Raw genomic sequence first — 20,210 nt, 5'->3', positions numbered from 1 at the left:
AATAGAATTGAATCGTACTTTGTCATGGATAGTAAAAATCTTGAAAGAAATTCGAAAATTTTCTTCGACAGATTCGCGTCGTTTTCGTAAATTTAATTCGCACGTACATGGCAAAAAAAAGAAAAATATACACGTCGGTAAATCAGATCTCTGTCAACGTACACGGACGGGAACGGAAGACGGAAGATGGGAGGATAAAAAGTCTGCTGTCACGCGGCCGTTGCGTCAGAACGTTTGGGCAACTGTCAGTTTCTGAGCCAATTCGTGTAGGAAGACACTTTTCTGCACGTTTTTAAATGTAATTCCACACGGAGACGATTTATATTTATACGTTTAAGGACACTTGTGATAAAGAACGGATTCAGGTTAGTGACGGACATCTTACGAGGTATTATCCACAAGCGCGACTTGCGTATCCCTAATCTAACCCCTCCTTCAATTAAATGATTGTCATACAGAATTAGAGAGAGCTCGAGTTTTTGACGTTAAATCTCCCGTATATGTCATCGTACAAAGGACGTGTCTTGTAAATTTAGCTTCGCGATACTTGTGAGCGTTTAAATATCTCGCGTTGTATAAGAAACAAACGTAGATTGACCGAGAAAAATTTCTAGCATTTTTAAAATAATCGTTGCACACAAAGGTACGTTAAGCAAGTTTGTATATCGGACAATTTTTGTTTGGAAAAATAAATAAAAAAAACTTGGACGTATAATTTCTAATAACACAAATAATAACTGACAAAATATCATTAATATGGTATAAGTAATTTGTATACATTATATATAATTATATACATTATATATAATTATTCATTGTATCAAATATTTATATAACTAATGTTATTTCATTATATTATGTATACAAGAAGCATATAAGAAGGTCACATTGTAAATATATTACAAGAAAATATTTACTATAATAACTCATCATATATAAATTATATATGATTTTTTTTAAATTCTGCTTTTAGTTTTCTCATATTTTATATAAGAGATTGCTTTCTTTATTTATTATAGATTTTATTATTTTTTTGTTTTATTATACACATGTGTGTATATGTTAGCAAATAAAGTTAATAAACAAAGAAATGCTTTTACATGTCTCAAACTTTGATATATGTCATGAGAACAGTTTATAAATTTGTTTATATAGGATTCTATATTTATATAAGATTCTGAACACAAAAATTAAGCAGTATTTTCTTCTCAGAATGGCTCAGCGCTCGCAAAACTATGGGTCTACGGATCAACGGGTGGATGTACCTGAAATAGGATTTAGTCCTACCGAACTTTATAGTCTCAGTGAAAATATTACCACTAACATATATACGATTAACACAAGTTGGAAAACTTTGGAAAGAGCTTATAAAAACATCGGAACCAGTAAGGATAATCAAGGCTTAAGAGACAAAGTGTAAGTAAATGCAGTTATAATATATATGTGATTGATTCATTAAATTATAATAATAAAATTATATATAAAAAATTCAGAAATATATATATATATATATATGTATATATGTATATATGTATATATTTGTGAATATATGTATAATATGTAGTGTATTTATTATATATAAATTATCTTTTTCAGACATGTAACACAATTAAGTACCAATCAAGTGGTTACACAAACAAGCAAGGATATAGCGAGACTAACGGTACTGATGAGACGCGGAGATAAACAACAAAAGTTACAAATTGAAAAACTCACAACAGACTTTAAAGATGCATTACAGAGATATTCTGATATGCAAAAGGTAAATGTCTATAAAGAGAGTGTATGAGATGCACCTTTGATACAAAAACTTGCAAAACATGAATACAAAGTTTTATGAAATATCTATCTGATCTTAAATTAACGGCAAAATACTTTTTGCAGTCAATTGCAGAGAAGATGAAGAGACATATTTTAGCTATAACTAATATAGAAAATTCAATGGATGGGGAGGATGCTGAGGAGACACACCGGCTACTTCAAGTACAAGAACAGGAACATAGAGCAACACAAAGGTTCGTAAATTTTCATATTTTTGCACTTTGGGCAAAATAATACGATATATGTACCCTCATAATTAATGCAGAAAATCTTACCTATTTGCTTAGTTGGAACAAAAGCGATGGTTTCCATTGGTCACATATTGCACAATGCTATGAACATAGAAGCTATCGTAATTGTATCAGCTAATGGAGAATGTAAGATTTTCTGGATCAAACAATAATAGAAATCGTGGATTTTGTAGCATATCTGACAAGATAGACTGAATTTAAAATTTCAGTGTGTGAAAAACTTAATTATCACATATATTTTTAATATAGAGAAGTTATAAAATACACTCTTATGTGTATGGTAAGTTAGTTTCAATGCATCTTGAAGAACAATATTGAGTAACACAGAATATTGAAGACAATATATACAATCATTGTATATTATGGCATGCCTAGGGCACTCGAGTTTCAACAAGGACTACTGTTAGAGAGAGAAGATAGGATTAAACGAATTGAGGGAGATATTCTGGATGTGAATCAAATTATGCGCGAACTTGCAGCATTGGTGCATCAACAAGGTGATACTATTGGTAGGTATCTTTTTAGTATTAAAATTGATTTTATAAATAATAATCTTTTTTATCGTATAAAGAGTTATTATAAAGTTCAAAATAAATGTGTTGCCTTAATAAAATATATAACATGCTTGACTGAAGCTAATTACTTTCTTGTAGATACGATTGACAACCATATAGAGAATATACACGGCAATGTGGAGTTAGGAGCACAGGAGCTTGTGAAGGGAAGTAATTACCAAAGTAAATTTCGTCGGAAAGTTTACATCTTGTTGTTACTTGCGATTATAGTTGCCATTGTATTAACTGTTATTCTAGTCATTAAATTAAGTTAGCGCTTTTAGCCTCTGTGCGGGTTTTACCGATAAATGAAAAGGGTTGTCTCAATCTATGTTTCATAAAGTTGATTAAGGTAACTTTTTTATGTTCTTACGTTCATCTTGATTTCTCTATTTCTATACATTGAAAATACAAATATGAGGAGAGTATAGAGACTTATTTTATATCTGCTTACGAATATAAATTATCTCTTGTATTTTTGGAGAGATAAGTTAGACATTTTAAAATTTTATGAAACAATATTTCAAGTGTAAAATATGAATTTTTATAACTTTTTTTTTTAAATTTTATTATTGCACTTCCTATACAGGCGTAAATTATTATTAATGAATAAATTATTGGAGCAATGAATAAATATTGACAAAAGAGCTCATGATACCTTTATCTCAACTCGTACTCTTATTTTATGATATACACAATACTTATTTCAGATACTTTTTCTATTATTATTAATTTATATTAGTATTATATTAATATAAAAGAATATTAATAATAAATATATTAATATTAATTTTATATTAATAGTAAGTTTTTATATTATTGGAATATAAATAAAACTTTTTAATTCTAAAAACGAACATTATGTCATAAGTATTATGTTAACACAGAATTTACTGGAACAAACTTTTCTCATGTTGTATGCTTCAATTACTTTAAAAATTACCTAAGTCATACATATTTGTCAATAATAAAATTTATAAAAATTTGTTAATATCTTTTTATAGCTTCAAAAAATTGTACATTGTTATGCTGTGTATTAGCCATGATATAAAAGTATATTCATGACATAAAGATATATCCATGGATGCACAGGTGTATAAGATTAATGGTTAATCAAAATTGTTCAAAAAAGAAATACCAATAATCATTGGATTCTAACATTGGGCGTTTCTAATTGACTATTATTACAAATTACTACACGTGACGTCATCATACACAATAGTACACTTTTATAGTCATGATATTAACTCGACTGATGTCTTTCTTTAGTAAAATGTATCGATATTTAAAATATTACGTAAAAGAATTAGGTTCTATAAAACTATTTTTAAACAGATTTATAAATAGGCAGAGAATTCAAGTTTTGTGCACATAAAAATTATACAAGCTGTGCAAATAAAATGTTTATTCTCATTATCACGAAATAATATATAATAAATAATGACGCGTGCATATGACTATAATTAATACAAAACTGCATATATATATATACATATTAATTATATTTGTATAAAAAATTTGTATATATAATTGGTTGTATTTAAATTACTAATTGAATAGATTTTTTTGTTATTCTACACATACTATTTGCATGTTATGATATATTACTAATTATCAACTCTTTTAATGAAATGATAATTCTAGTAAAATTGTATTAATCGATTATCGCATAAAAATCTACATATTGAATCTGTATATTATACGTTTTCCGAATTGTAATTTTATCTCAGTTATATTTTCTTTATGGTCGTATTTTTATTTCTGTCTGTTTAATAAATCTAATCAAGCTATTAACATTTATTAAAAATTACCTCATTAGTTTGGGTGTTAATTTCGTCAATATATTATTAATATATTGGCAAGAAAAATAATTTTTTTAATAACAAATATCTGAATATCATGGATTAAATTTATAAAAAATGTAACAAGTGCATACAATATAATAACATGTATATGTGTCTCAAGTTATATGTATCAGTTTTATTCAAGATTTGGAATATCACCAGACCTGATTAAATTAATCAAAATAATTGTTTATAATTGTATCGTTAAAATAATACCGCCTATATAAGGAGATTTAAGATTGTAAGTGTTAATAGATATAAGAAGGAAAAATCGATTTGATTGAGACAACCACTTTTCTATGATTACTCGATTCTAATATGATTATTAGGCATTCCGGATCCTCAAAAATCCAACATATAATATAATTAAGATTATAATCTGACTATTGTATATATAATTAATCATTAACATCCTTTAAATAAATAGTACTATAACATTGATAACAATACTTGCGCTAATGTCAAGTATAATAGCTTTATTATGCCATTGTTGATTTGTATGTGCTAAATTAATATTAGGTATTAAATTATGTTTTGTTCTTTTGCAAATAGATTTGTTTTATATCCTGTATAATTATAACATGGAATTGCATTGAGAAATATAAAGGTACATATATATATATATTTAAAGTGTACTATACACGCACAAAATCAAAAGTATCCGATTTTATTAAATTTGAAAACAGTTAATATAAAAAAATTCAATTACTATGTCTAATAACAAAGTTCTTGTTACACATATAGCTCTTGTACATAGTATAAAAAAAACTTATATTTCAGTATAAGATATATACATATTATAATGGTCAGATTTTCTGTTGCCAGAAAGTTTGTTCAATCATAGGCGAAATTCAACTTTTATGATAAATGCATGGAAAAGTGATATACATATAAAAATGTCAAAGCTTTTATATCAGCTTATTTACAAAAGTACTTTGTAAAAAGGCAGTAATTCTCGCATGAAATCTATTATTCTTATTATTTGTAACATACATTACATACATTATAATATTATATTACAGTACATATATAAAAATGTGTTCTTTTAACAATTTAAAATTACAATATTTAATATCGTTGCAATAATAGACTTTTATACATGTTCTATTAAAATATGACAACATTCAGTTTTGTCTTAGAGTACTTAAGATTACATCTCAGTGTCTTCTAAAACACAAGTCATATAAAGTTCTTTTTACTTTGACATATCTATAACTCTTGCAACTTAAAGTTGAGAGACTTAAATTGCGAAATTATTTTATGCTTATTTTCAATTATATATACTTACTAATTTCCAAATGGAACAGTCTAAGCTTTAATCTTGTTTTGTTGTTGAGATCGTCTGGCCTTTATCCGTGATTGCAGTGTAAGCAACAGGCCTGCGAGAACATCGTGATTCGGTAACTTTTTCGCGAATAACAAACGCTTAACTGAATCGTCATATGTCAGGAGAGCCATCATATTTTGTAATAGAAATCCTTGACAGTACTCCAAGAGTTGTGCTGCGTTATACACCTGATAATTTTGAAAAATAATTCGTTAAACGATAGTCTCAAGTACGAAGCGACTCTTAATTTTTCTACGGACATATACGTTGTTATAAAAATATACCTTTGCGTGAATATACATAGAAACGATATTGTCAAGATCCACCATTGTGGAACACTGTGCTTCACAGTATCTGAGCAAGCCATCGAGTTGAAAGAAATTGGCCGCCGCCATTAATTCTAGAACATCACTTTGATTAACTTCTAAAGTAGCACAACCGCCGTGATAAAGAAATTCCATGACCATCTAAAATCGAAATATATCTCTAAGAACAATCCTTTCATCTCGTATTTAATAAAATGTTCATAGTTAATAGAGAATAATACAATTGTCATATAAGAAACATAATTGCGTACCTGGAAGATGTGATACCTTATGTCATTGATCTGCACAATCGGAGGATTGCCTTCGCATAATTTTGAACTTAACATATTTCTGAACCTCGGGGAAGATGTAATCAATACAATTTTATGACCGTAGAAAACACGACCTTCGACTCTAAATTGTACGTCACTTAATTCAGGATTATTCACAAATTTCGGATCGATTCTCGATCCGCTCGACAGAGTCGTATCTCTAATTGGCTTGATGGGTTCCCAACCGAAGCATGTGCAAAATATATCAGCGAGCAAGAGCGTCGTACCTTCCTTCTGCAAAAAGACAAGTGCTAATGACATCTTGAATTGCATTATTATATATATAATAGATATTTTACAATTAATCTTAAAATCAACAATAATTATATGTAAACAATTCTTTTTATATACCTTATTATATCTAAAAATATTGAATAAGAGTGGCAGACACTCCTGCACGAATTGCGTAGAATAATCGTCCGGGCAGACTTGAAGAAAGTCTTGAAGTAGTTGATTTATAACCGAGTCTAATCGCATTTCGTGAGCCGTCGCAAGACTGTGCATCCAGCAATGCAGTGTCCAGCCTACTTTTAGCCCACGGAGCTCCATGGTGATATCTATTAAATCGTAATAAACATAATTATATATACTATATGAAAATATAAAATATATAAAAAATTTCTTTAATACGTTATATTGTTTTATAAATTCTTAAAAATTATATTTTTTTTTACCTAAATGATTGCTTTCTGCGCTATGATACATCGCTTCCTGTAGCGCCTTTGTTTGTATCTTATTAAATACTGGTTCTTTGCCTTCTCTGCGAGCTCCCCTCCCTTCAGCAATCTGCTGTTGAGGATTAGTGCCAGCATTACCTTCCGCTAATATTTCTTCCAAAGATAAAATCTCCTTCTCTCCACGCTTTGCTGAGAAGTTAAGTGGATGTGACAACAGTTGATGAAGACAACTTCTTTGGCCATGCGCTGTTGCTACCGATATTGCGCTATTTTTTATCAAAAATACAAAATTAAAAACTTTAGTTTCTATTAATATATTCTAATCAAACGTGTTCATCTTTTATTATAGATTTCAATATAGATCTATTTTTATAAAAATTTCTTCTCAAATAAGCTTATAAACATAGTTGGACTGCAAAACTAACATAAGATAGCACCTGTTACCTACCTGTAACAACCGCGTTGCGCGGTACCCGAGTAGGAGAACGAATCCTTGATCAGGGTGGATAAGAATGGTTGCGCACCGTGCGCCAAGAGTAAAGCCACCATCTCGTTGTTTCCCGATGCCGTGGCTGCCTGTAAAGGTGTGACCGTACATTTGTCCTCGTTAAGTTTCGCGCCGCCCTCCACCGCGGCACCTCTCTCTAGCAATATTCTCGCAACGTTGCAGTGAGCTAACAGAGCCGCGTAAGTCAGAGCGGTCCAATGTTGCGTTTCCGCGTTGAAGGCAGTTTGCGCGTAGCATACGTTGCCCGGGGTAACTCCATTGGGATTACCCGGGCTGTTAGCGGACGTTACATTCGTGTTCGACATTGTTTTACCAGTTGGCGTCATCATCATCGATTGATTGATCGGACTCCTAATGTTCGATGCACCAGGGGAAGAATTTTGCGGCATCTTGGAAGGCGTATTCAACGACGAATTTGCCGCCGACGGGCTCTCGATATTTAAATCCGCCCCGGCGTCCAACAGAGCCGTTACGGCTGATTCATCGCCGTTGATACACGCTAGCATCAGAGGCGTAAATCCGGCATCGTTCACTGTATTGAGCTTCGTTGAAGGCAACAGCGGTATCGCCTGGACTATGAGATCCGTCCGACCGCTGATCAACATCTTGAAAGCCATATCTAATGTCAACAATCGGACGTATTCCGCGTCGTCGACGCGCTTCGAGCACACCGCAATCTCCTCAGAGCTGCACATAGAGAGCCATATAGACTTTAATAAAGTTGTCAGCTAACTTAGATGTTAGAGATTTTAGGATCAACAAGACTAATCGTAAAATTTGGCTAAATCCCTAATTGTTTTACTCTACAATTATTTTATTTTAATAAAAAGTTGCGCTGACCTTATCGGTCGGACGGGACAATCCACACCGGGCAACAATAACCGGGCAGCTTGATTGATATCATCCTGGTCCACAACGAAACCATGTCTATGCTCCGCGTGCGCTGCAGCTACCCGTAGCCATTCTACTAACGGTGGCAACACCACATAAGCTCGTTCGTATGCCAATTCTTGTATTCCAGATCCACGTTCACCATGCTCGAGCTAAAGCAAAAAAACGTTTGGATTAGATCAATGACATACTCATAAATATAAATCTGAGATAATTTTCAGTTTTAAGTCTCTTGAGATAAAAATCTCCTATACCTGTGAGCATCTCATATAATAAAACAGGGCGTGTAACGCTCTTGTTGTTAGCGGTATAGGGCAATGTCCAGCCTGGGCTACCTTGGAAATCAAGTCCATCAATTCCGACATTGAACCCACACATGTCGTAAGCAGCGATGGTTCCAAAGCCGACTGGACTACATCTCGCCCGCTACGCGACGACGATGAAGAGTTCAAGGAACTTACACTTGCCCAACGAGGCATCGCGAGAGCGCCTACGATAAGAAATATTTTAATGCGATATAATCAATGTATTGATTTACCATGTATTTTTCTATTTTTTTTTTATCAGCACACTCATTATCTGTCGTTCTAATTAGAGACTTAATAAAATAAAAATTAAGCATCTGTCGAAAGAGATAATTAAAATGAAATAAATTTATCCGCGTGTAATTGAACATTAGCCGAGTATGGTATTCTTTTCTTTATCAAAGAATAAAATAATGAACCTGATGCCGTTCGACCAGCGTTCAGATGCGCATATGGCTGCAACAGGCCCCATAAGTCGCCACTGTTGGCTATAGCATGCTCCAGCATCGTCGCCGTGAGGGTCGTATGCGGCTCGGTCGGCACACATTGTAACAGGATTTCTTCCAGAAGATTCTCAATTCCGGCCGTAAGATATATTGCGGCGTATTCGTGAATCATTCGACCAAGTTTCACGTCAGACATCCAGCGTAGGAAACGTCCGACGGGCAATTGCAACCCCGAACGAGAGGCTTTCGATTGTTTCAACTGATCGCCGGATACAGCAAACATCGCGGCAGCTCGAAGACAAGCCTGTCAAATACCAAATGGCAACGGCTAATGTTTAGTTGAATGTTTTGCAATCAAATTATTATTAGAATAACATAACAACATAACATTATTCGATATTACTGCGTCCTATTCTTCTTTCTTATACAACTACAGTTACTTCCAAGTGTACCTTGGTGCAAGAATCTGCTAAAGCTGGGCAAAGCACAATCTTGAAGGCGCTGTACACCTCGTGTTTGCTGCAGAGCCCAATGGGCTTCGCCAGTCTCTGAGTCTCGCGACCGATCCTGACTAACGCGCGTTGCAGTAGGTAGGAAAGTCGCGGAATCGTCTCCATCGACACCTGTTCCATGTGTTCCCTCGTGCGACCGTTCTGAAGTACGCGCAGCACGTCGTGATGAGTCCACGGTAACTGCTGCAGCTCCACTAAACGATTGTGAGAGTCCACCCAGACGAACTCGTCGGCGCTGGTCACGTTGGTGTTGATTGTTTCCAAACTGGAGTGTCGCATCAGCCTCCTCACCGCCGGCTCCGAGCTCTCCGAACCGCTCAGCGACGAATACGTGGAGGAAGACTTGTGCGAGCGCATCGTCAGCTGTTGGATTGCCAGCTTTATGTCTTCCAAACCGGAACCCGACCATGGTACCTGTAGCTGTAACCAGAACAAGAGACAAATGATGCGAAACAAATCTCGTTAACGGACCATTTTGAGAGCTTAAATTTATTTTAATTAATTAATTAACATATAATTAAACGTTAATATCCATTAATATTCATTATCATACGCAATATCTACATAATATTCTTTAACGTATTTATTTTTATTTTTTTCTATTTTGATCTATTTTTATTTGACATAAATTCTAACATAAATTTAACTAATTTATACTCTTCTTTTCTAAAAATACGAGAGAAGAATAGAGAAAAAGAATTGATAAAATCTCAGTTCTCTTCGAGCAATATTTTATAACAACAGCTTTATATTGAGACCTTAGCAGGAGTAGCTCTATGCCGGTTGCGACTCTGGCCGGATCTTTTGCCGTTCCTTTGAGTAACCGATGCCGAGAGCCGATCATCTTCGGGTACGGCGTTCAGTTGCTGAGGACTGTGAGTCTTGTGGTGACGATGCGGTGGCGAGCTGCTACTCGTGTGGCCGCCGGTATCCGACATGCTCGCGTGTCCGGAAGATCGGTTCTCATCGGAGGAGCTGTTTCCGGTGCATTCTGGCCGTCTCTGCAAAAATTTGGTAATCTTTTTAATGCACGCATAAAGAGTGTAGGAAAAAAATAATATAGTATATTAATATAATAAAATATTTTAAAAAATATTAGAAATTAGACACACACATTTATGGAGCTTTTAACACGGATTTATCGTAGACTGAAATATTTCCAGCTACCTGAAGTGCACGAAGCTCGTGTAAACTGAGATGATGATGTTGAGAGTGACGTGGATGTTGTTGCGGGATTGGTGTTGGTGCCACACTGTCCGTATCCCTTTCCGGTATCATGTGGACCATATCGTGGACCCCGGTTTTAGGTGAATTCTCAGTGAAATCCTTAGAGTAAGGAGGGCAAAATATCTCACGGCTATTGCTACCACCCGGCCTATAAGAATTTTGATTAATTTGATATGTAATTTTCTATTTTCATATTTATTTTATATATTTTATTTTATAATTTAACATATCCTTATATATTTATTACTTTATTTTTATTTTTTACTATATATTATTAAATTACATATATTTTCAAAAATTTTTATTATTACACTTATTAAAACTGATTTATTATGATATTAATTATACTCATCGATACCATAAGTAGAATATTATTTCGTTAAGAACTTTATAAATCCTTTCATCAGTCTATATAACATTTTATTAATATCGTATGCAATAACATAGTGACAAAAACTTTGTAGGATTAATTTATATCCAACATGAGAAAGACACATTTCTTGTTTCACAAGAAAGAATTCCTGCTTACTTTGCATAAGAATATAATAAGATTATAATAAGATTATGTTTACGATGATGTCTCGAACATTTCTATCATAAATCTCCTCGTCTGTAGTTACATTATCATACGATGAGAGAATAGATAAATGAAACTAACGGAAACGAATATAGGCGTTGACTTTTTCAGAAGTATAGATGAAATATCTCTAACATGTTTCGCGTAGGCAAAGAATATAAAATCTCTTGATGAAATTTATAGATACATCTTTGAACTTCTTGAAAATTAATCTTTCTTTTCAACAAAAATATCAAAGACATTGATCATTTTCATATGTGATTAGAAATAAAATTTTCGCCAAATCTCAATGATAAAATTAAACAATAAAATTTTATTCTCTCCTTTATACATTTGATTTTTAATAAAATTTATTTCAATAATATAGATGTTAATTCGATGTTCACCAAGGTATTTAAAAAAAATCAAGTTTTCACTAAAGAGAAATTGATTCTAATTTGAACAAAGGAATATCCTCGCTGTAGTTTGTGGAGAACATGTTCTAGAATCACCTAGTATAGGTTTCTCTCGAATGATACGTGATATCCTGTTGGGTAGGTCGGCGCCTCCTTAATTGTCCTAGGAATAATCTCAGCTTGCTTTCGAGCAATTGCCTTATCTCCCGTGAGGAAGTAACATAATGTCACACACGAGACAGACCCATTCCATGAAAAAAGGGATTAGTTTCTCTCTCTCCCTCTTCCTATACACTCTCGAAAATATCATAAATCTAACATGTTAACGCCGCATCCGATTTCTATAGCTTATTTCTCGAGACGCTCGAGAGATAAGCCATAACACGAATAAACGGAATGCCCACCTTGCCGTAATGAAACTCATGTTACTTATAAACCGTTGTAATAATTGTAAACTCGGAGAGGATTCTTTTCATCCTCGGATGCCATGCTGAGAAACAAAAATTTATTTAGCTCGCGGAAAATGTGAAGAATCAATGAAACGCATGTTTGACTTGAAATGTATCGAATTAAAAAATCACACAATAATCTCGAATTTACACGTGTTTTATCAAAGATATTTTTTGCATATACAATAATCTCTGCTCACGTTTTATCAAATATTTTTTGACAAATGCACTATCCTATTTTTAAAATCAATTTTTAAGCGACTTTCAGAGTGTCTATTAAAATTTTGCAAAAAATTCCCAGATCTTCCAGATATTTTTGTTAAAATTCCAGGTAAAGAGAATATTTTAAAGATTTTTTTCATGTAAATTTTCTAAAATTTTTTATTGATAAAATACAAATTTTTAATAACAAAAAACTGAAAATATACAAGTGAAAAATGTTTATCTTACGAAAGCTATTTAGTTTTTTTCAAAACATTTACATATCTATCTGTTAAAGTTAAAAAACATTTTTTGTCGGAAGCGTTTCCTAATACTTTTTACATTTTTTAACTACAAAGATACAGGGACACTTATTAAGCTTCAACAGATAGATATGTAAATGTTGTGAAAAAACTAAATAGCTTTCGTAAGACAAACATTTTTCACTTGTATAATATTTTCACTTCTTTGTTATTAAAAATTTGTATTTTATCAATAAAAAAATATATACTGTATATTCAATATTTCGTTAAGACATTGAATATACGAACAGAGATAGATATATATTTATAATACATTTTAAACAAATAAAAAATCTGCCTTGTTTGTTTCGATTATTTACAACATAAGAGCAAAATTTAAAAAAAGAATTTTTTTTAATCTCTGAGAATTCGAGGTTTTTTACATTTTTCAAAGGTAAATACTCTGTATTTCAAAATGACGATGTACATAATTATTTCGGGAAAGCAGTATCGAAAGAACTCAGGGAGAACGAAACCTTATCGGAAATGCTCCAACAATTATCGTGATTAGCAAATTATGTAGGCCAACAACATGTCTGCTCGCGTAATTAAATCGAGTTAAAAACGCGCGTTCCTCGCCTATAAGGTGTAACTATAAAAATACGATATCGAAATGAGCGTGTTTCGAAATCCTCAAATGAACTCTCTATTATATTCGATCGCGCGACTATTGTTACTCGATATCGACGCCGAGGGGGACTTGGCTTCGACAACTTTCAAATCCAACAGTAAGGTTGCATTGCGCAAACCGTGCGCTCACGGTAGATACGAGAGAGATACGTGGAAAATGCAGCAATGCAGGTAGCGTATCAAACAAATCAATTCCCGGCTATGGCATATGATTATGCGAAAAATGCGTGGCCATTTAAACCGCTCGCCGCATTTCACTTTTTAGCTATAATACATGACTGTTTGGAGAACAAATCAATCCAAAGTCTGCGATTATCCAAGCAATTTGCTATCGCGAATTAACAATAAGTAAAATAATTCAACTTAATCTGACAATAGAAAAGTGAATCATTAATTATTATAAATAATCCATAAAATTTTACAATTATATATTCTGAGATGATTCACAATGTTGCGATTTTACAAATAGAATATATATATTTTATTATAAAAAAAAAATAATTTTTTCAGAAAAAAGCTTTCGTACAATTACTTGTGTATCTCCAAGATTTCTTCATTTGTTGCAATTTAATTCAAATAGAAGTGTATTATATAGTTTTATTTTATCGTACTATTATATCTCATTGAAAGGGCTCACTTACAAAAAACACTAGTACTTAAAATAAAAAAAAGTGACTTTATTTTGCGAAAAAATAATTTTAAAGAAGATAAATGATGAAATTATCTTCAAGGCATTACACTCTCGAATGCTCTTATTATAGACTTCGAGAAGCATCAACGTTGGAATTCTAGCATTAGCATCGCATCATCTGGATTTCCTCGGAGAGGAACGCGAGAAGAACGGATCGTTTGTACGAGGGGAAATAAATCGGTGAGATCGCAGCTACGAGTCTTAAAACAACTCGTGTAATCGTTGAATGTAATGCCGATTCGAGGCGCCTTAACACGACGATTTACACGCACGTCTCCCATTACGTTGATATCGATTCGATACGGAGCACGATGATGACGTTATAAACGTCCATCATCCAGGAACAAAAAATTAAACGAATGCGAAGATAAGAGTTTCAAACGCGAACTCTCCGATCAAGATATGTTATTCGAATCGCTTATGAATTCTAAATCACAGAGTGTTAAACTTTTTTAAAGTCGATGACACAGTTGATTGTTAGATATGCAATTTTCCTTTTGATGAAATAAATACATAAACATAGCTTATATTATAGCTGAAAATAATAAAAAGTTTTTTTTTATAATTTTGTTTTTAATTTTTGACATTATAGGTAAATCTTAAAATATAAATTCCCTCAATATATTTTTTTCACATTACGTTTTTTAGTGCGACTTAATTTATAAAATCCGAGAAAACAATAATTTTATTAATGATCGTTTAAGCCATTTTTATCAAGAATATCTTTACATATTTCTATTCTACAAAATTATTTTCTCTCTGCAAATATCCATCTCCTCATAAATAAGTATTAAAAAAATTACCTAACATTCTTTTAAATATAATAATAATATTATAAAAAATTTTATAATTAAAATATGATTATTTTTATTTAGAGATTATAGTATATTACTAATACAATCATTGTTATAAAATATATAATTAATAAAAATGCTATACATATTATTAATTATATGTAATGTGTAAATTATAAATTTAATGTTTGAAATTAAATATTTAAAAATTTAATGGAAGATTATTCTCTCTCTCTCTCTCTCTCTCTCTCTCTCTCTCTCTCTCTTTCTCTCTTTCAATATTAAAATGATTTTAATTCGTAATAAAATTTAAATCTCAAAAATGAAATATTAATGGGCTAATCAGCTACCTTTGTTAGCATAGAGACGGAGCAACAAACACGATCCGTAGAAATAATATGTTATCGTGAAGAGACGCAAGCGATGCGAGAAGGAATCCCGACTCGCCGAAAGGCAATATCTACTCTTCTGCCTTCAACGACGATAAGCGTGCGAGAGCGTGAGCGTAAATTTACCCTCTCAGTCGCCACTGCTGCACGAAGCTCCAGTCCGCCTTGAACCCGCTCGTGTCCCCCGGCAAGGACCAATAGTCCTCCAGCTGACTCTCGTCCTCCTCTATCCTCAGCACGTCTTCCCTGCTGGGGCTGACGTTCACCACGATCTCGTGCACGACCTTGGGATCGCCGTTCTCCGTCGCGGAATCCCGTCGTCCGGCGTCGTCCTTCTCGCCGTCCTGGTCCATCAAGTCGCCGAGAATCTCGTCATTACGTGGTCGCAACGAGGCCTCAGGATCCTCATCTTTGCATCTCGACGTCGCTTCCGGCGATGGTAGTTGCTTCATTTTGTCCTCTCTCCGTCTTGGATTCGAGTCGCCGAAGTAGATGATCGTCTTGTGACCGACGTCCTTTCCCATCTTCGAATCACGACCGTCGTTTACGGCCTGATCGCCGTTGCAGCGGCGACTTCGATCCTCCAAGGTCGAGCTTCTCTCGTAATCGTCGCACTTCGTAGGGACTTCCTGACGTTCCCTTCGGAACATCGGGACCTTCGGCGAGAAGGGCACGGCACGTCGCAGGATAAAGTTGGCGCATTCATTGCTGATCTGCTGTTGCAACTCGACGCTGTTCGCATTCATTTTGTAGCCCTTCAATTCGCGACACAGTATGCACCTACAGTCCTCGGTGCACTGTGCTCGTTTCGTGGACGGCATGTCATTCACAACGATTCATTCTAGCAAACGTTCTAGGCTACTCTGAATGACAATCGGTAAAACGTCGAAAAGTTTTTGCATATCTACAGACACGTAAAATTCGAAAGCGCGAATAAAAAGTCCAGTTTCCCCGATAATATTCTTAATTAACTTTCGATTTAATTATACACGTTTCACTAGGACAGTTTTAATCATCGCGCACTAAAACTCGGTGTCTGCTCAAATCTTATAAAAAAATTCCCTTATCTTCCAGATATTTCTATTCAAAATTCAAAAAGATGGGTATATATATTTTAAACATATAATTTATAACTTGACTTATTAGTGATTGCTTGCAATATAAGAACTAAATTATCAAGAAATATATTTTTACAAATTCTCTGATAGTAAGATCCTTTTTCTAGATACAAAAGAAATTCTTAAAAAAGGTTTTCTTGGAGTAGACACTCTAAAATAACGAATTTGCAATGCAAATAAATGCAAAAGATTTCTAAGTGTGACTTTTTCTCCAGTTTGTTTTTTCAATCTTCTTTTTGTTCCAATTCGTCGATTTTATTTCGTAAAATGTGATTTATATTTTATTATTCAGATCTTTGTACCCGTCACGATTATCCTTATCCTCCTTGACTGCTATTCAGTTCACTAGAAACTGGAGCAATCCGTTAAACTTTATCGCAACTTTTCCTCATGGAATCACAGGATGTCGGTTTCACGTCCGATGATAACACGTTCATTGCTCCAGTTTTACGCGGAAACTACAGAATCATCTCGCTGATTCATCGCAACTCAGCAATAAAGACGTTTCATCAACCGAACAGATCATCTCTATATTCGTTAATAATTATAAGAATCACTTCTCCTACATATATAGTCGACAGCCCACATACAAATTTAATTATTCTTCCCGAATTATTCTCAATAACATCTTACGATGACATAAAACTGATCTCGCGGAAATTATCGCCAACTTTTTTTTACAAAAAGGAAATGATATCGAGGCGAACCAACCGTAATTATAACGTTACTCCTTTTCCGCTACATTGACACAGCAGTCATCATACTGCGCTCAATGTAAACACGCGACTGAGACGACGACGATGCGTCTACGGCTTCCTGTGCATCAGCGAAACAGGTGAAACGCGTGCGCTTCCCTGCAGCAACGTCGGGGAGAAAAGAAGAGATATCCGTATCACTTTCCTACCTTCACCATACCCGCGTCCCCCGCTCGCCACTCTTTGTTCCTTCGCGCGTAACTATGATATCACGGGAAAAAGAGAGGCTTCTCGCATGGCGTTTATTGAAAAAAAAAGACGTCCCGACGACATGGTAATGACGCTTAGAAATATTCGCGCTCTCTATTGTCCCCCGTTGGAAACATTCGAGGCCGACTCTGAGGATATCCTAATTAATTGGCTATTTCGACTGTATCGAGGCAATATAATTATTTATTTATAAATAATTATACATTCAACAAAGTGTCTACTCAAACCTTGAAAAAAAAACTATCTAACCTTTCCCCCAAATATTTTTGTTCAAAATTCCAGGTAAAGGAAATATTTTAAAGATTTTTTTTATACAATTTTTTTAAATAAGTTTTTTATACGTTTTCTAATGCTCAATCATATAAAAATAAACCCAAAGCCAGTTTCAAATGCTAAATTTACAAATAAATTGAAAAAAAAATACTTAGCTGAATAGCTTTCGTATTAAAATAAACATTTTTTATTTGCATAACATTTTTATTTTCTACCATTAGAAATTTCAATGAAGAATATGTATTGCATATTTAATATTTTCTTAAGACATTGAATAAATATGTATATATTTATATTTAAAATACACACATAATTCACTTGATTTGCTGACTACTTACAATATAAGAGCTTACGAAACATAAAAATTATTAGAGAGAATTTAAAAAAAAATTCCTAATTAAATTCCATGAGAATTCCCTGAAGTAGACACTCTGCATAATTATGTAAGACCACTTGACACTGATATAATAAGATTATTCTCTAACATTTTGAATTGATTTTACAAAACTGAGCGCATCGCGCGGGATTCCAAGCGCGTGCTCGTGTGTAATCAATTTTATCGCTATCGTATCGAGAATTTATCACGCGCGATCGCGACGTGCGTAAGTGGCCGGCCGCCACTTGTAAACTACTGTCATGCTCTTTTCACTGGCCAGCCGCGCAGGAAACGGGAGAACACAAACGAGTATGTGTCTTTACATAGAGAAAGAGAGAAAGAGAGAGAACCTCCACCATATGTTTCGGGGGAGAACTTCCGGCGACCATCTCACTTCCTATGGCCGTGTACTCCAATCACATCGTTCCGATCAGCGTCCGTGACGGACTCTGACATCGCTTTTGATATTGTCGTCGCTTTTTTTTTCTCACCTTACATGTGTATGATGCGTTTGAAGCTCTGGATCAATTTCGGAATTCGTGTTATTCTCATATTTTTCAGATACAATTTCATATTTAAAATATACTTAAGAGATTATTTTATTTATCAGTAAGTTTTAATTCTGTGCGCCTTTTAATTCTCCTTATCATTTTTTTTTTTTTTTTTGCTAACTTGTGAATAATTTGTCAATTTTGTATGTAGGTATCTTTATTATACTTTCTAAATTTATATTATATTTTCTAAAATATGCTCCCCCAGTCCCGTTCATTGAGTTTGCAATATAAAGACACCCCCAAACTTATTTTTTAATTTTATAATTATGCGTTTTTCTTTACTCACTAAAACTAAAATATCAAGAAATTCTTGAGATATAATTGCGAAATTTAATAAATTTCTGGTGTTAATTCAGTTGATGTTAAACAGTTTCAGTAAAATTATTCAATAGTAAATAATAATTCTATTATCCGATTCACACACAAATCAGTAAAAATATTTAATCTTCTTTCTATATATTCATCCATTAGTAAGTCTTACTAATGAGAATGATAAAGTTTCTCTCTCCTCGAAAAAAGAAATCTATATATGTATAATCATCTACATATATGTATATATATATAATTATATATGGAATAGATATGCTTTATTATATATTTTCTCTGTTTATGCGAAAAAAATAATAAGAAGAGAATGGAAAAATAATTTAAAAAATAATTTTTGCAGTGTTTTTTTAGGAAAAGTAAAATTGCAATAAGATTATAAAAGTATCCTACATATGTATAACTTTATACAACATATATACAAGATGTCATTTTAACATCATAATATCTCAATATCAAATTTAGAAAAATTTAGTAAATTTAGAAAAAAATGGTGGTAATGATTTGTCCTTGAATAGTCGTTTAAGTGTTACGTGAAAGTCATCTTCAATTTCTTAAATACAAGATTTTGTACTTTGTATTTGTAAAATACTGGAATTTTTAAGGCTTTTACTTGAAAAGTACTTAACTAAAATATACTTAATTATAGTGTTTTGGAAAGCTCTCGAGATAAGTTGCAAGAATATGCAATGCAAAATAGGGGGTTTCAGTTAGGAAATTGAAGATCTTCAAACGACTATCTAAGGACACATCATTACCACCATCTTACGTTTCCTTTAAAATCATACAATTTTTGTCCGAAACATTTTTTTCTAAACTTGTGTAATATCGAGATATTTAGAGTGTGAATGTTAAATAAAAACACTTTGTACATGATTATATGTAAATAATTTTTTCACATTTTTTCTAAAAAAAAAAAAAAAAGGAAAAACTAGTTTTCTAATTATTCTTCTAATTATTTTTTTTCGTACACGTACAGAGAGATGAAATAAAAGAAGAAAAAGATATACATACATATATATAGACATATATTTTATATATAATTACATGTACATATATATTTGATTAAAAATGAACTTTTTCTCTCATTGTCAGACATATAAAACATTTTGCATGCCAATTGATAATTATCGTAGACGGAATTGAAGAGCAGGTATTATTAAATATAATAG

General features: G+C 32.9%; 2 protein-coding genes across 8 annotated transcripts in view; one reads left to right on the top strand and one right to left on the bottom strand.

Moving 5' to 3' along the window:
• The first annotated feature begins 213 nt into the window (after window positions 1-213).
• On the top strand, window positions 214-4,917 carry Syx13 (syntaxin 13). Of its 2 annotated transcripts, none has more exons than XM_072891681.1 (6): window positions 214-365; window positions 1,213-1,416; window positions 1,597-1,762; window positions 1,885-2,015; window positions 2,448-2,581; window positions 2,726-4,917. In XM_072891681.1, exons 2-6 carry the CDS (start codon window positions 1,214-1,216, stop codon window positions 2,899-2,901), a joined length of 810 nt encoding a protein of 269 aa, XP_072747782.1. In that variant the 5' UTR covers window positions 214-365; window position 1,213; the 3' UTR covers window positions 2,902-4,917. The 2 variants fall into 2 exon arrangements, with proteins under 2 accessions (XP_072747782.1, XP_072747875.1); XM_072891774.1 differs by lacking the exon at window positions 214-365 and adding an exon at window positions 434-643.
• Window positions 4,918-5,090: 173 nt separating this feature from the next.
• The window catches only part of LOC140664612 (ankyrin repeat and BTB/POZ domain-containing protein 2), a 29,093-nt gene continuing 13,973 nt past the window's right edge, over window positions 5,091-20,210 (bottom strand). For 2 of the 6 annotated variants that reach the window (XM_072890330.1, XM_072890249.1), the window contains exons 4-15: window positions 10,941-11,148; window positions 10,532-10,774; window positions 9,714-10,193; window positions 9,235-9,565; window positions 8,765-9,000; window positions 8,460-8,662; window positions 7,560-8,306; window positions 7,109-7,377; window positions 6,786-6,991; window positions 6,375-6,668; window positions 6,082-6,264; window positions 5,094-5,985 (exon numbers count right to left, since the gene is read on the bottom strand). In XM_072890330.1, coding sequence (XP_072746431.1) covers window positions 5,779-5,985; window positions 6,082-6,264; window positions 6,375-6,668; window positions 6,786-6,991; window positions 7,109-7,377; window positions 7,560-8,306; window positions 8,460-8,662; window positions 8,765-9,000; window positions 9,235-9,565; window positions 9,714-10,193; window positions 10,532-10,774; window positions 10,941-11,148 — 3,607 coding nt within the window. In that variant the 3' untranslated portion in view covers window positions 5,094-5,778. Of the gene's footprint in view, window positions 5,986-6,081; window positions 6,265-6,374; window positions 6,669-6,785; window positions 6,992-7,108; window positions 7,378-7,559; window positions 8,307-8,459; window positions 8,663-8,764; window positions 9,001-9,234; window positions 9,566-9,713; window positions 10,194-10,531; window positions 10,775-10,940; window positions 11,149-15,554; window positions 17,833-18,122; window positions 18,434-20,210 lie in introns of those variants that run through there. The other 4 variants (XM_072890070.1, XM_072890161.1, XM_072889983.1 and 1 more) reach the window with 4 other exon arrangements.

This window comes from Anoplolepis gracilipes, chromosome 1 (genome assembly GCF_047496725.1).
Source record: "Anoplolepis gracilipes chromosome 1, ASM4749672v1, whole genome shotgun sequence".
Classification (NCBI taxonomy): domain Eukaryota; kingdom Metazoa; phylum Arthropoda; class Insecta; order Hymenoptera; family Formicidae; genus Anoplolepis; species Anoplolepis gracilipes.
Note: the sequence above shows the minus strand (reverse complement) of the source record. Positions and strands in the feature narration are given on the sequence as shown.